General features: G+C 50.7%; 1 protein-coding gene across 4 annotated transcripts; it reads left to right on the top strand.

The window, feature by feature from the left end:
* The first annotated feature begins 729 nt into the window (after nucleotides 1-729).
* On the top strand, nucleotides 730-13,842 carry SLC52A3 (solute carrier family 52 member 3). 4 transcript variants are annotated; one of them, XM_073236763.1, is made up of 7 exons: nucleotides 730-859; nucleotides 1,005-1,185; nucleotides 1,411-1,477; nucleotides 7,173-7,782; nucleotides 8,976-9,472; nucleotides 11,108-11,231; nucleotides 11,653-13,842. In XM_073236763.1, exons 4-7 carry the CDS (start codon nucleotides 7,219-7,221, stop codon nucleotides 11,863-11,865), a joined length of 1,398 nt encoding a protein of 465 aa, XP_073092864.1. In that variant the 5' UTR covers nucleotides 730-859; nucleotides 1,005-1,185; nucleotides 1,411-1,477; nucleotides 7,173-7,218; the 3' UTR covers nucleotides 11,866-13,842. The 4 variants fall into 4 exon arrangements, with proteins under 4 accessions (XP_073092864.1, XP_073092863.1, XP_017523661.1 ...); XM_073236762.1 differs by having other exon boundaries at nucleotides 1,411-1,507; XM_017668172.3 differs by lacking the exon at nucleotides 1,411-1,477.
* The last annotated feature ends 1,802 nt before the right edge of the window (nucleotides 13,843-15,644 follow it).

Below are 15,644 nucleotides of genomic sequence, written 5' to 3'. Positions count from 1 at the left end.
TGCAATGAACATTTACTAGGTGCCAGGCCCTGTGCAATACATTTTATACCATGTGGGACCAGTTTGAGTCTGGTTCTAATCCTGACCCTGTACTTCCTGCTATAGCACCTTGAGCAAGTCACTTAACCCCTTTGAGCCTCGGTTTCCCTATCTGTAAAGTAGTAAAGTAGCACCTGTCTACTGCCTGGGATTACTGAAAGATTCCATCAGATGTGAGCTATTACTGTCAGTCAGAGTAGTAGTAGTCAGTGGGCATCAGAGATCAACTCTGTAAGACTCTTGACCTCTCTGGGCCTCCATTTCCTCATTTGTACAGTGAGATGGTAACAGTATCTCTCCACAGACTGTGGTAAAAATTAAATACATGAATGCATATCAAGCTCAGTGCCAGGCACTGAGTCAGCTTGGCACACACTGGCTGTTAAGATTTTGGCCCTAGAAAGAGGATGCTAGTATCACCCCCACTTTCCAAGTGACTTGCTTATGTGAGTATTTGAACCAAGAGTTTCTGCACCAGGGAGCCCTATTCCTGTGTGGAAGGAATTACAGTGGCCTCAGGGTGGGGTCAGAGCCAACTGCCTAGGCAGGTTTTTTGCCTTCTAGGGGATCAGACCTCATAAAATCTGGTTGGGGTAAGCCCTTGATAATATGAGCCCTGTGTATTGTTACTGTTGTATCAGTAGGACCATCAGGATTAGGCTGCTGAGAGGATTCCAGACACACAGTAGGCTCTTGGGGAGCTGGGAGCCCCACCCAGCCTTCCCCTCCTTCCCTCCACCTCAGGGGCGGGGACAGGTTAATACTAACCCAGCTGCTCCAGCCCATCCCGTGCAGAGCGGCTTGGGAACTGGACCAGCAGGTAAGTGGGTAGAGCTGAGTGGCTCAGGCCTGTGGGGGCAGCAGGTACCAGGGGTCGCTGGCAGGGACCACCAGGCACCAAGTGGCAAGGGGTGGGGCGGGGGGAATTGTCTGGGGACAGGGGGTGGCTGTAGCCTTTCCGCCAGTTTCAGGCTGCTGGGTCGGGAGGCCCGAGGATAGATTGAAGGTCCTCCTGCTCTGCCGGCTGGCCGATTGGGTCAGAGCTGAGACACCCTGAGCCAGCTGGACGGACTCCAGGGCCTTCCCAGGCCAGAAGACTGGGTGCCCACCCCCACCCAGCCCCCCACCGCCTCTGCTCCCCCGTTGGTATGTCTAAATGGCCGCTCCTGCCAGGTGGGGGCTGGAACCTCACCAGCCTGGCACAGGGACTGGGAGCTGGGATGGGCACGGAGGGTAGGCTGGTTGACCAAGGTCAGCCCTGGGGGAGGCAGGAAGCCCTTCCAAGCCCCAGGAGGGAGGAGGAGAAGGAAGGGAACTCACAGTCCCCACTGGCGGGCCTGGGCTCCCGTTATCTCCTTGCTTCCTCACTAGAACTAAGCTGAGCAAGCCTGGACTTCCCCAGACCCATTCGTAGCCAAGAAACTGAGGCCCAGAGACGGTGAGCAGCTGGCCTGAGGACACAGAGCCAGTGAGCACAGGCGTGGGGGTGCGGGGAGGGGTGGGCAAGCATGGCCGCCTCTCCGGGCCTCGGGTCCCCCACACCTGTGAGGTGGGAGCACTGAGTGGGACGAGGCCTGGAGGGCCTCTGAGGCAGGGCAGGCGACTGCCTCATGTTGCGGAGTGCTGAGGGCGCTGGCTCCCCGCCCCCCTGCTTCGGCTCCTCCTTGGGCCCTGCCTGTGCCCCTGTCTTTGCTTCTGCCCATTACAGCTTCTAGCTCATGGTTCTTTCTGTCTCCGTCTCTCCCTGTAGGGTTTTTGTTTCTGATCCTCTCAGTCTCCCTGTTCTGTCACCTCAGAGCCACCCTGCTCCTGCCCGGACTACATCTGCCGGGCTCTAATCTCACAAGGGTGGGGTCCCTGTAGGACTCACCAAGCGCTCTGGGCCATGTTCCCCAGGAGTCAGGAACATGGGACAACACTGACCCAGACCCTTGTGCAGAAGCAGGATGTGGCCGTTGTCCATGCTGCCGGCTGACCCTGCCCTGACCCACTCAACTCTCACGGGTGAGGCAGGCTCGGTCGGGGGCTGAGCCCCTGGCAAACCAGGTGGCCACTTGGACACGGGGAGAAAGGACAGGGCCCTGCTCACATGGAGAGAGAGTGGCACCCAGCAGATGGACGCAGATGAGCCCGTGACCAGGCTGATGCCCGATCACACTGTGAGGGAGGGAAGCAGAGCTGGCCAGGGTGGTGGAGGCTGCCGGGGCCCTGAAGGTCAAGGTCAGACAGGGCCCATCCTGCCCGGCAGGGGAGGAGGTGGTCCAGCCCACACCCTGCACTCCCCTGGGCCTGGGGCTCTCAGCTTTACCCAGGTGGCCCTTCTGGCTTCTGCCTGTTTTCCCATCTCTTAGGGGAGCATCTTGCATCTTGGGTTTCAAACCTTAGTGTCACAGCCTTAGGTTTTCAGTCTCCTACAATCACTGGAGGGGCTCCAGGAGACAGGTATGTCCTGGAGTTCCTCTCAGCTTCTCAGGAGCCTGTCTTCCATTTCTCCCCTTCCCACCCCAGGGCTGCAGAGGTGGCGAGTGACAGAAAATAGATGCTGCTCGGCCGGCCCTCTGCAGCTGCTTCACAACCTCTTCAGCCTGATGGCCTTGCTCAGGCTGGTTAAGAGGACGAGTCCATAGTCACATATGCCTGGGCTCAAATCTCAGCTCCCAGATGACCAGCTGGGTGACCTTGGGCAAGTTACTTTCCCTCTCTGATCTTCCAGTAGCTCATCTATAAAATGGACATAATCATAATGACTATCAGAAATATTGAAAGGATTTGATGAATAATGTGTGTGAAGTGCTTAGCCTTGGGCCTGGCAGGCTAAGCAGCCAATAGATAGCAGCTGCCCTTGTAGTTGTTATACCTGTTTATATTTTTATTTTTATTTTTATTTTTATTTTTTTATTTTTATTTTTTGCCTGGATTACTACACCAGCTTCCAGTCAACAGGTTCACTCCTGCCCCTGCCCTGGCCCCACATCATCTTCTCACAGCAGCCAGCATGATTCTGTTAAAAACTAAATTAGAGCTGGTCCTCCCTCTGCCCAGCAATGGAATTTTTGGCTCCAAGAAAACACCCAAACTCTTGCCTACAGGGCCCTATGTGACCTTCCCATCTCCTCCCCACTAGCGCTGCTGCAGCCACATTGGCTGCCTGGCTGCCCTTCCAATACTAAGACCCATTTCTGGAACATGGCAGATGAGGCCCCACCCCAGGGCCTTTACACTTGCTGCTCCTTCACCCTGGACTACTCTTTGCCCGACATGGCTCATTCCCACACTCCCTCCATGCTCTCTCTGACAACCCCATTTACCATTGTAGCCACTGCTCCCGATTGCCAGCTCCTCGCAGCTTCGCTTTCCTCCACAGCCCTGAACCCCAGCTGACTTGCTCCGTATCGCTGCTTTGCCCTTTGCTTAGTGCAAAGAGAGAAGAGATTGTTGTCTAGCACATAGCAAGTACCCACTAAACACTGGTTAAATGAATGAACAAGAATTGTAAGTCCACTATGGAACAAACAGAAAAGAGATATGCATTTCTTAAAAATATCCCCAACAACTTCTGAGTATCAGTCATTCCAAGTCACTACTTAGTTCTAGCCAGGCCTCTGCACATGTAGTTCCCTCTGCCTAGGGCATCCCTCCATTCGCTGTCACTGATGGCTGTGTACCCCATCAGTGGGGTCCCTGCATCTCCTAGGTTCAGGAGCACATAGCACTTGGTGTGGCTGACTGGGAGTAGGCCAGAGCAGGGCAGCCATACCATCGTGATGACTGCTTTTCAGATAAGGAAACAGACTCACGGAAACAAGTCACTTGCCTGAAATTACACAACTGTTGTGGTACTTGCATCAAAACTCAGCTGCATGGCAAATTCTGAGTTTAAAGGACCCATCGCACATCAACGAAATTCACACCCCTTACCTGCCATCTACCCTCATTTCCCCATCACGTCCACTATTCCAGCCATACTGGCCCAGGCTCTTTCCTGCCCCCAGGAACTTTGCACAAACTGTTCTCTCTGCCTATATGTTCTTTGGGCATTTAATTATTTTTCAATTTAAAAAATATTTAAACATCTGATCCAACAGGAATTGATTTGGGGGGCAGGGGCATAAGGAGGGTTAGAAGTAAGAAATATCTAGCTTTATTTGTTTTTCCCAAAAGATGACCCAGTCACAACTGGTTCTATGCAGGAGAACTACATATTTTTAAATGTGTAAATGGCTACCTTGCTGAACTCTCTCTTTAGTTTAAAAGCTTTTCAAATGATAAAAGTAACCATCTTCTGCAAATTCACCTCCTCCCTTTAATTATTTACTTGTCCCTCTTTATTACCACTTATCACCTCCTCTGTATCCTTGTTTATTTTACATCACTTTCTGCTGTAGAGGCCTGAAACTGTGAGTCAACGCCCCATCATGACTGTGCTTCTGTTCACTTCTCCCAACATGTCTGAGGCTTTGGGGCAATATTATACAGAATGTACATTTCACTACTGGTTTGACTCCATTATGAATTACAGTTGTTATGAATATGAAATGACTCTGGGCCTCAATGTATACTTTTGACATCAAATTCCATATCAGAGCTCTTTGTTTCTCTCTCTCTCCATCTCTTTCTTTGCATTTCTCTGGAAGACCTTTGTCCCCAAGTTTATTCCTAACCTTTTGGTGTCTCTTTAACGTGTATCTCAACAATTAATTTTGTTTAATGTTGGTTTTTTATCAAATCCCAGTTGTGGGCCACCTAAGTTTCTGAATTGGGACATTGATAGTATTGGAGGTAAATGGGCTCATTAGTTTTTGGTTACTGTAATCAGTTGATATACATCCCTGAACACACATCTCTGTACACTTGCCCAGTGTTTGCTGTATATAAAATAAAAATAGCTTAAACGAGGTAGAAGCTTATTTACAACACAAACAACAACATTAAATAAACAAAATAGTTCAGTGGCAGGAAAAACAGGGCTGGTATGGGAGTTCTGTGCCTCAGAGCACTAAGGAGGTCTATTCACCACCTAGACCCCTACACCATCCCTCATAGTACATAATGGCTGCTGGAGTTCTGGCCATCACATCTGAGTTCCAGACAGCAGGTTGGAGGAAGAGCAAAAGGGCACACTGCCTTATCTTTAAGGAGATTTCTCAAAGTCCTCACAACCTCATTGGCCTAGGCTTGATTGGATGGCCATGCACAGCTACAAGGATAGTTGGGAAATGTAATGCCTTAGCTTGGTGTCCATTGGCCCAACCAAAAGTATGGTCTCTATAACTGAAGAGAAAAGGACAAGTGGCTAATGGGAAGCAGCTAGCAACCTCTGCCTTGGAGTATCATACAATGCCCTATCTTTTTTTTCCCCCTCCCATATTGTTTCACCAATCACAGGCAGAATTCTGCCTGAGTTGACACAGGGTAGCGTTTTTCCAGTGGGATCCTGCATGCTTGACACCAGATTCTGATTGGGGGTGGGGTGGGGGGCAGCCAAGAAGTTATGCAGAACTCCTAGCCTTTTTAAAAAGTCTTCTCCATCCTCCAGGGAGGAACTGCCTCCATTTTGTAGCCTTTGTAGGGTGGGAAGCTCCGCCTCCCTGTCCCTGTCCCAGCTGCCCCTCTGCAGCCACAACTCCACCTCTGCCTCAGCCAGTAATTGCCCCTGGGCTCTGTGGCCCACACACCTCTTCCTCACACTTTTCCCTGGGGATGGCTCCTATGGCTTTTCTTCTTGCTCTGTCCAGTACTGGACACAAAGTAGGTGCTCAATAATCCCCCGCTGATTGGTTAGGAGGAAGTGATGACAAAATTTTGCCATCATGAATTATTTGTGTTGTATCCAGTAGTGTGTTCAGGATAATTGCATGTTTCAAATACAATTGACATGTTTACTGAAGTCATAATCAATAGTTAACATTTAATGAGCACTTACTATGTGTCAGGCACTAAGTCTGGATTTCCAGCCCCTAGTTCCTGAGGGACCCTTGACAAGGCCACACCTCCCTATAAAAAATAAGGTCTGGGCTTGCTCAGGGGTCACAGTGCCTACAGAAGGACTCAGGCAGGTGCCCCAAGTTAAAGAGGGCCAAGAGTGATTGCTGCCATTGTCTTCCAAAACACTCCAGAGAAACCAGAAATCCTGAGTTTTGTGTGCCACCTCCTGACTTACAGATTTCAATAACTAACTGTTTAAAACACACAGCAAACCAAAATAACACATCTGCTGCCTGGCAGTGGCCATTGAGTTACTAGTTTAAAAATCCTGAGCTAGGTCATCTTAAGAGGCTCTTCTGCCTTCAAAATGCCAGATTCCAACACTGCCTGCTGCCATCTAAAAGCTTCAGTCAGCTCTGGAAACGTACCTGCACATATTCAAATGAGAAAACCCTGGAGCCGGGGCTGGGCAGGCAGAGGTTTCCTGGGGGATGGGGTCCTTAAGAAAGCTGTGCTGTAAACAGAGACAGCGGGATGGTGCCCTAGGCTAGGAGAGCAGGCAAGGGCAGAGAAGCTAGGGGCAGTCGCCTGGAGCGTCTCTCTCTCTCTGCGGGTCCTGTGCCAGTTGTCAGGCCAGCTTCACAGGTGAGACAACAGCTTAAGGGACTTGCCTAAGGCCCCCAGCAGGAAATGGTGGAGCCGGAATGAAAGCAGATCGGCTGCATTCTGAAAGGGAGGTGGCTCCAGGCAGGGGTGGATTGGGTTTTCTCAGTGGAGGAAGTAGGAACGGAAACCATGACTTGAGCCCCAATTCTATGTGGGGGAGCCCCTGGAGTGTCAAGAGTTTCCTGGGTGAGGCATAGTGACAAGGGACACTCCTGCATGCTCTAGAAGGGAGACAAGGTGTTAAAGACAGACCAGGTGAATTGGGTGGAACTGGGGGATCAGGTGTCACCAAGGGGTGGAAGGGAGTCAGATGCGGCCAGCAGCAAATCTCCCTCCCAGTCTCAGGAGAGCCTTCCACCCTTCCATCCTGGTTTCCATCTGTAAAAGGAGGTGATTCGCCCAATCAACATTTCTTTCCAAAATGGTGCATATATTACTGGTGATTTCAGGAGGTACCTCATTGGGAACTTCTTTCCTTTTTTAATTTTAATAGTCATGTATTCGTTTTCATATGGTATTTTTCTCCATTGGCCCCACTACAGGCTGACTTGGGGAGGTGGCAGCCTCCAGCCCAGGGCAGACATCACCATGGCCCTCCTGATACACCTGCTGGTCTGCACCTTCGGAATGGGTTCCTGGGTGGCCATCAATGGCCTCTGGGTAGAGCTGCCTCTGCTGGTGGCGGAGCTGCCCGAGGGCTGGTTTCTGCCTTCCTACCTTACAGTGGTCATCCAGCTGGCCAATGTCGGCCCCCTCCTCGTCACTCTGCTCCATCACTTCCGGCCTGGCTACCTTTCCGAGGTGCCCATTGTTTTCACTGTGCTGGGTGTGGGCACCATTGCCTGCACCCTCTTCGCCTTCCTCTGGAACGTCACCTCCTGGGTGCTGGGGAGCCAGCACAGCATCACTTTCATGGTCCTCACCTTTTTCCTGGCACTGGTGGACTGTACCTCCTCTGTCACCTTCCTGCCTTTCATGAGCCGGCTGCCCACCCACTACCTTACCACCTTCTTCATCGGTGAAGGACTCAGTGGCCTCCTGCCTGCCCTGGTGGCTCTTGCCCAGGGCTCAGGTCTCACCACCTGTGTCAATGTCACTACATCAGACACCACCACAAGCCCTGAGACCACCAGGAAGACCGACATTCCACAGGTACCCAACATTACCCAGACCATTGCAGGGCTCTGAGCCTGGTCACAGCAAGATAATGCAGAAGGCTTGTGTTCTTCATATGTTGGGTAGACCAGTGTTCTTGACCTGGCCGCACCTTAGATCACCTGGGGGGTCAAATGAAACAGACCAGAGAGCCATCCCACACACACAGACCCATTGCACAAGACTCTGAGGGTGGGGCTTCTCTCCAATTCTTGAGGCCAGATTTGTTTTGGAATCTAGAGTTTCAGATGAGAGAATACACCTACCCCATCTGATAGAGTATGATTATTCAGCACAGTGTTAATCCTCCCACAGCCCAGGGGTGTTCATGCCCTGTAAGCAGATTAGGGCTGTAAAGAGCCCCACTTGCCTTCCATTCCTGCCAACTGAGTCATGAAAAATTTCTAACTTTCAGAACTTTTTTCAATTTCAAAATTGCAAAGTAAAAATTGTAATCTTGTATTAGTTCAAAATTCCCCATGTTCAGCTACAGCTGAGAACCATAGACTCTAGCCATTACTTCAATACCTTGTTAAAAACGTCAAACTTTTCTTCAGTGGTTATTGGACAACTTACCACTGGTATTACCCAAACCACAGCAGTGGTTGCCAGTCAGTGTCTACTTGAGCCCTCAAGCATTTTTTTTTAAGTGTTGAAATTAGCTCATCACATTTAATTTTTTTTGAAATCTCTATAAATCTAGATGTGCAGTATCTCTTGCAAAGACATCTGGCCACCCTGGGGCCACATCAGCACAGGATAACTTTGGATGGGGCTGTTCTCCCACTGGGCAGTCTATGGCCAGCTCCTCCAGAACATTCTCAGTTGCCAGACCAGGAGGGCAGGCAGCAGCATGGGGGAAGGTACAGCTTCTGAGTCAGGAAGAAGCCAGTGGATGGACTCCACCCTATACTCCCTGCACCCCTCATAGGACACACTGTTCCCTCTCAAACCTGGGATAACGGTCCCCCGCTGCACAGGTGCACACACGCTGACACATGCAAAGTGCTTGTGCCCGATGAGCAGCCAGTGTGAGCGTCTATTATTACCTTAGTAGTGAATGTGCTTATTGTCCGTCACTTATTTATTAATAATGCATAATATCTATCACATGTCATCATGATTAATGTTGCTGTGCCCTCTGCTCGACATTACCCAGGGAACTGAGGGACCGTATTGTCTTTCCGCAGGGTGTTAACACCACTTTTCTGTCTGACTTCACTGGGCCAGCGTCTCCCATGGTCCACCTGGAAAGCCGCTACCTGCCCGCCAACTTCTCGCCCTTGGTCTTCTTCCTCCTGCTTTCTTCCATGATGGCCTGCTGCTTCGTGGCTTTTTTCCTCCTCCAGCGTCAAGCCAGGCACTGGGAAGCCTCCATAGAAGACCTTCTCACCTCCCAGGTCACCCTCCACTCCATCCGGCCACGGGAAGAGGACCTGGCCCCAGGCCCAGTGGACAGCAACAAGGGCCAGGGGGATCTAGAGAAGACAGCGCCCCACCACTCAGCCCGCCTGGCCTTCATCTACACCCTGGTGGCCTTTGTCAACGCGCTCACCAATGGCGTGCTGCCCTCTGTGCAGACCTACTCCTGCTTGTCCTATGGGCCTGTTGTCTACCACCTGTCCGCCACCCTCAGCTCCATGGCCAGCCCTCTCACCTGCCTCCTCTCCATGTTCCTGCCTAACAGGTCTATCCCCATCTAGCCTTGGGGAACTCTGGTTTGGGGGCACATTTCATTCCGAAAGCCAGAATTCCAAACCCCACATACCAGACTGTGTGTACTGTAGTTAAGAATATGGATTCTAGGGCTCGGCCCCCTGCATTCAAATCCTTCCTCTGCAGCTTCCTAGTGATAATACTAGACCTACCTCCTAGCATCACTGGGAGCATGAGATGGGCTAATACTGTAATGATTTTAGAGCAGTGCCTGGTGCACAGCAGGTCCGATGTGTTCAGCCAGCACCACCACTGGCCCGTGAGGAGGAGCAAGCCGCAGGAACTGAGGCTCCCATTTACAGATGGAAACCCTGAGGCTCGGAGAAAGGGCTTTCTCTTGTCTAATTCCTAGAATTTCAGCCCTGCTCTCCTGCCTCCAGCCCACACTGGCTCCCTTAGAGTAGCAAAAAGAGTTCTAGAAGTGTGGCTGGGCAAACTGATGCAGTGCAGATGGAGCCAGCCTAGGTTGAGATGTGGGTTTTCAATTTTTAGTAAGCACCCTCAGTGGTTCTGCTGCAAGGGCTCAGACTGGTAAGAGAAATGTAAACTTTGGGGTCATGAAACTTCAGGTCCCACTGCCTCCCATCCACCCCTCTGCCTTATCGCCCTCACCGGCCTCTCAGGCTTGTACTCACCTCATCCAGCCCAGACAAAAGGGAGAATAAGGACAGGAGAGTTAGAAAATGTCAGATTGCCAGACAGAAAATGTGAGCTTGCCAGAAAGCTGAATTTTCTGTTAGGGCTTAAACATCATGGAGGGAATCTGGAGATTTCTGGGTAAGCAGGACCAAAGGCAACAGACCTGTGGAATCTCATACGCCCAGAATGTTAGATATACATGACCTGAAAGTCAGGGAGTCCAAGAATCTTGAAGCGTTAAGAGTACTTAGACAGGGGCACAACCTCCACTCACCCACAAGTGCAGATCAGTCTTAGGGTTCAGAAGAGGATGCACAGGGAGACCCTGGTGGCACAGACCTCAAATGAAGGATGGTGTCCGCATTTGTCACACATAGGGCCTACATGGAAGGCCACAAGTAGAGTACATCTGAGCCAGACACCAGGCCCTCTAGATTATGCAAATGTTACCTTGTAGACAGAGGGGAAGGGGGACAACCAAGGTCACACAGCACATGCTCAGTGCCAATGCCAAGATCAAAGCCACCTTCTTGTCAGCCTGGCTTCTTAGAGGAGGTTGGGAGTGTTGCAGGAGGAAATGGCAGCAGGTGAAATATCAGGTAGGGCCCACACTCTGCTCCCACAGGTCCCCAAAGCCTGGCAAGACTCACCTAGCAGGGTGAGGAGACAGGCTCAGGGCCCAGTCTTGCAGCTTCGATGGGAACTGGGATTTGAACCAGGTCTGTGTAGCATCAGAGTCTGCTCCATTTCTCCTGCTGGGAAGCTGGGCCCCGCCATTAATGCTCAAGGTGACCTCAGCCAGCCGTGTTCCTCAGGAGCCTCACTGACCTACTTGAGTAGGAAGGCCTAGAAGTTTCCACCTAGGTCTAACCCTGGAGATGTTGACCATTCCACCTGGCCCCCAGAGTGGGGGTGCAGAGGTCATCTTTCTCACCTCCTCCGTTCACCAAACACCACTCTTCCCTAGGTCTCTGACATTCCTGGGGGTCCTCACAATGCTTGGGACCAGTTTTGGGGCCTACAACATGGCCATGGCTGTGATGAGCCCCTGCCCCCTCCTGCAGGGCCACTGGGGTGGAGAAGTCCTCATCGTAAGTACCTGGCCTGTGCAGCTCCTCCTCCTTCCCCACTCACCCAGCCAAGACATGGGGAGACCTGGGGTATAGTCTTCCAGGTAACCAGTGTTTGCAGTTGCTCACTCAGGAAGCCCTGGCTGGCGGCAGGGAGAGGAGGGACACTTCTCACTTAGGAACAGAGGCTTAGGCAGGTGAGGTGCCTGGTCCAAGGTGATGGTTCAGCCTCTGCCCCAACTGCCGCACTCTCCCCACCATGCGGCCTTCTCCGGATGCCCTTGACTTGACCATGGGGACCAGAAAAGTCATGGGGTTCTCCTTTGCCCTTGAGGGGCTCAGCTCAGAGGGTTGCCTTAGCCTGTTAGGTCACCCTACAAGCACCCTTTGCCTGTGAGGATTGCCCCAAAAACCTTCACTCTGCCTCTCTCCATCCCCGCAGGTGGTCTCGTGGGTGTTGTTCACTGGCAGTCTGAGTTACGTTAAAGTGATGCTGGGCGTGATCCTCCGCGACCATAGCCGCAGCGCCCTCGTGTGGTGCGGGGCGGCGGTGCAGCTGGGCTCGTTGCTGGGAGCGGGGCTCATGTTCCCGCTGGTCAACGTCCTGAGGCTCTTTTCATCCGCTGACTTCTGCAGCCTGCAATGCTCCACCTAGGCCACCTGGAGGGGCAAGATCCGCTACAGGCCCTGACCCGCCCCAACTAACGCCTAAAGCTGAGGCCCAGAGAGGCCAGGAACGCACCCGAGGTCAGAGGGCAAGTGGCGAGGAACCGGGTGGCAGAGCATGAGTACTTGAACCATCAACACAAACCTTGCTTCGGGAACGGTGGGGAACACCACAGGCATCCCACAGGCCATGGAAAAGCAAAGCGCGGTCCTACCCCAGCTCTGTCACCAGGCCTGCGATTCCACCATTTCAGAACTCCTCTGGTTTCTTGAGAGAGAATTGATTTGCAACATCCAGCTGAAGGCAGGCTATAAGGTGTTAGATGGGAAACAGCGAGGAAAGTGACCTGGCCCTTATAAGCTGTGTGACCTTGGGGAAGTCACTTGATATCTCTGTGCCTCTGTTTCCTCATCCATACAATGGGGATTGTAATAAATAACACCTACCTCATGGTCTTGGCACAGGGATAAAAGGGAGGCATACCCAACATGGAGCAAACCCTCCTGGGCCACTTCCTGAGCTGATGCCCCCACAGAAACAGCAAGAGTGACACCACCACCTAGACGTGGCCAGAGGACTGGAGAGATGACCCCTGCTCTGTATCATTTTTTCCTTTACTATCCTCACAGAGGAAGTTCTAGAGGGCAGATGGCTAATGGTGGAATTTCAGGCATGTTCCCCAGTTCCCAGTGTGGATGGACTTTGCACCCCACACACTCTTTCCTGTCACTCCTCCTGACCTGTGAAGCCCTGCTCCTTGGAGAGCAAGTAACCTCCTGGGAGAGGAGGGAGATGACATGGGGAGGAGCTACACCAAGCCTCTGAGAGTGAGTGTCCCCCCCTCACCAAGGCCAAGCACTGGACCTCGAGGACCCTGGGAAGCAGTTCTCTCTACTGGAGGGAGGAGTGCATTAGCTACCTGATTGTTATTTTGCTTTACTTTTTTTAAATAATTAAAAAATCCCTGCTTTTACACTAAGATCTGCCCTCCAAGAAAAAGTCCAGCCTGAAACCAAAAATGTATCAATATAATCAATTTTTGGTTGTTTGGGGTCAAGAATAAGCTCAGAAATGAATAGAATCAAGTGCTTAGAGAACATCTGGTTCCCAGGATTTCTTTTCTTTAGTGGCCTGTTTTGGTTGCTTGCCACCACCCCTCCTTTTTTATTTATTTTGAATAGATAATATAGTCATGCGTTTCAAAAATCAGAAAATATAAAACAATGTTCAGCAAAAAAATTGCATCCCTCTCCTCTCCCCCATCTTCCCATTTCCTCTTAACACACATGAGCACATTTGTCAGCAAGTCCAAGCTTGCACCACTCGCCACATGACATGCCAGTGAGTCAAGAGACAGGGTGCTGCGGCACAGAAATCGACTTTATTCTGAAAGCCAGAGGACTGAGAGGTTGGCAGACTTGTCCTAAAGAACCATCTTAACTTAGTGTTGATTTCAAGGTTCTTTTATATTAGGGAGGCAGGGAGCAGGAGGGGTTGAGGTCAGGAGGTGACAATCGACTCAGACATCTGGATGTCAGCAAGGGTCTGAGGAGGGTGATGAAACTCCTTGTCCTTGGTCAGATGACTCCAGTCATTTTCTTGACAAAAGTTGGGCCATTATGTTCCCCAAGTCCTTGACAATCCAGTCATCATTTTTGTACATACTTTATATCCTCAGGGTAAGTGAGTTTTGCATAAGGGGCTGGTTGCATCAATCTTCAGTCATGAGCAAAATTCGTTTTGATGGTTAACAAGCCTATGTGTGGGCTGCAGGGCTGAGCAGAAGTTCTTTTGACCCAAAGACTAAGCAGCAAAGAAGACATACAATATGGAGGAAGAGATACCAACTTTTCCACTTGGTTACACTTTTAGTTCTGTGTTTAGTCTTGCAGAGATTATGCAAATGTAAGCAAATACAAGATAGTGTCTTTTTACAAAAAAATTAGTAAACTACTGTGTACCTTGCACTTGCAGTCAACAATGAAAATGGAGAAAGTGAGCCTGCTCTTTGTCGTGACCGCATAGTATTCCACTGCATGGAGGTGCCATATGTAACTAGCCATCTCTCTAGAAAGACATTTGAATTGGAGATGAAATTAAAAACAAAATCTCCTGCCAACCTAAAAACCTCTCCACAAAAGCAGAAGAGAAAACATTTTTATTGCTGAATAAGTATTAAGTCAGATTGTGGTGCTAAAGAGATTGCAAAGGCAGAAAGAAACCTCACCCTTCAATACAGTCCAACAGATAGAACCTATTATATCCATGTTCTCAAACAACAACTAATCCTCAAGAAAGAGGACTGGACAACACCATTTGTCACATAGGTCACCCTGAATTCACCTGGTGATTGGGATGGCTATCTGTGTTAGCTAACTGTGTTTGTCCACAGGAAAAGGGGATATCTACGAGAGGAGGTTGTTTGACAACCTAGAGCCACTCCAACCCCTTCCCCCACCTGCCCCTGCCTACCCACACACACAGACTGGGTGATGGGGCACTGGCTTCCCTGATGTTTTAGCTGCAAAGAGATGGTGCCTGTGTCCCTGAGAAAAAGGTTTCTGGGTGATAAAACTGGCAAGAGTCTTTTTCAGCTTTTTAAAAGACTTGCTTATATCTGAAAGAAGCAGAGAAAGAATTTGCAAGTTTTCTCAAGTAAATTCTCTAAGGGAGAGGGGATGTCTCCATTTTTGACACCAAGGAGAAACTTTTTTATTTGTATTTGCCCTTACATGGGCATTTGGGTGTTTCCAACTGTTCTCTCCCACAAAGGGTATTGGGTGGATAATGAGCAAGAAGATCTCTGTGCTGATGAGGGAAGGTGCTCCAAGACTACACACGCACGGAAAGCAGACACACACGGAAAGCAGGCCAAGTATGGAGCTAGCCATGTTGACATATTCTCTCAAGGACTAGGTAAGAGGGTGAGTGACTGAGTGTTTCAAAAAGTCACCTCCATTTGGCAGCCCTCTCTCTGCCTTGGCCTCACCCACCGTCCTCGGAAGTCTTCATGGCGCTGCCGACCTTTTAAGTTAAGGTGCGTGAGTCGGCTTCCTTCAGTCTCCTTCTCTGTCCAGTGGGGACGATAAAAGCATGTCCCGCCCAGGGTTGTAGTGAGAATTAATTGAGCTAATAGGTGTTAAGTGCTTCTTAGCACCACACCTGCAAACAATAAATGCTCAATAAATGTCATTTAAAAACATTCACCCTGCGGGATTTTGCTTTACGGATCCTGGATGCCGCCTCTCAGCCCTGCCGTCCCAGAGTTAACGCCATGTGTGAGTCACGTGATGTCTCTGGCCCAACCAAGTAACTGTCCCAAGAATGAGGTCAGGACTCAGGACTCGGCCTAGGGTGGCGGTGGGTGGGCTTCCCTGAGGCTGCCCCCCTAAGCTGGATCACAAGGTGTTTGAAGGGAAGGAGGTAAAGGAAGCTGTCTTCCAACCTGCAGAAACTGCACTTGCAAAGCCGTGAGGAGACAGCAAGCTCCATTCAGGCATCCAAAAGGAGCCCAGAGGCAGTGTGCAGAGTCCCGACCTTAGAGGCCAAGGCTATGAAGGGGTGGACGGCTGTGCTGGCCAGTGTGGGGTTTTCTTTTCCGGGAGAGGAGGGTGACATTGCAGGGATCACAGCAGGTAAGACAGACTCGGAAGCTACTGAAGGCATGTTGGGTAGAGGGCCCTGCCCTGGGTGAGCATTGTAAAAGAGCCTGAATTACAGACTGAAATGTGTACTCTGTCCTTCTTTTTGGCCTCCTGAGAATTTTT

This window comes from Manis javanica, chromosome 5 (assembly GCF_040802235.1).
Source record: "Manis javanica isolate MJ-LG chromosome 5, MJ_LKY, whole genome shotgun sequence".
Taxonomy (NCBI): Eukaryota; Metazoa; Chordata; class Mammalia; order Pholidota; family Manidae; genus Manis; species Manis javanica.
This window is presented reverse-complemented; position numbering and strand designations above follow the sequence as displayed.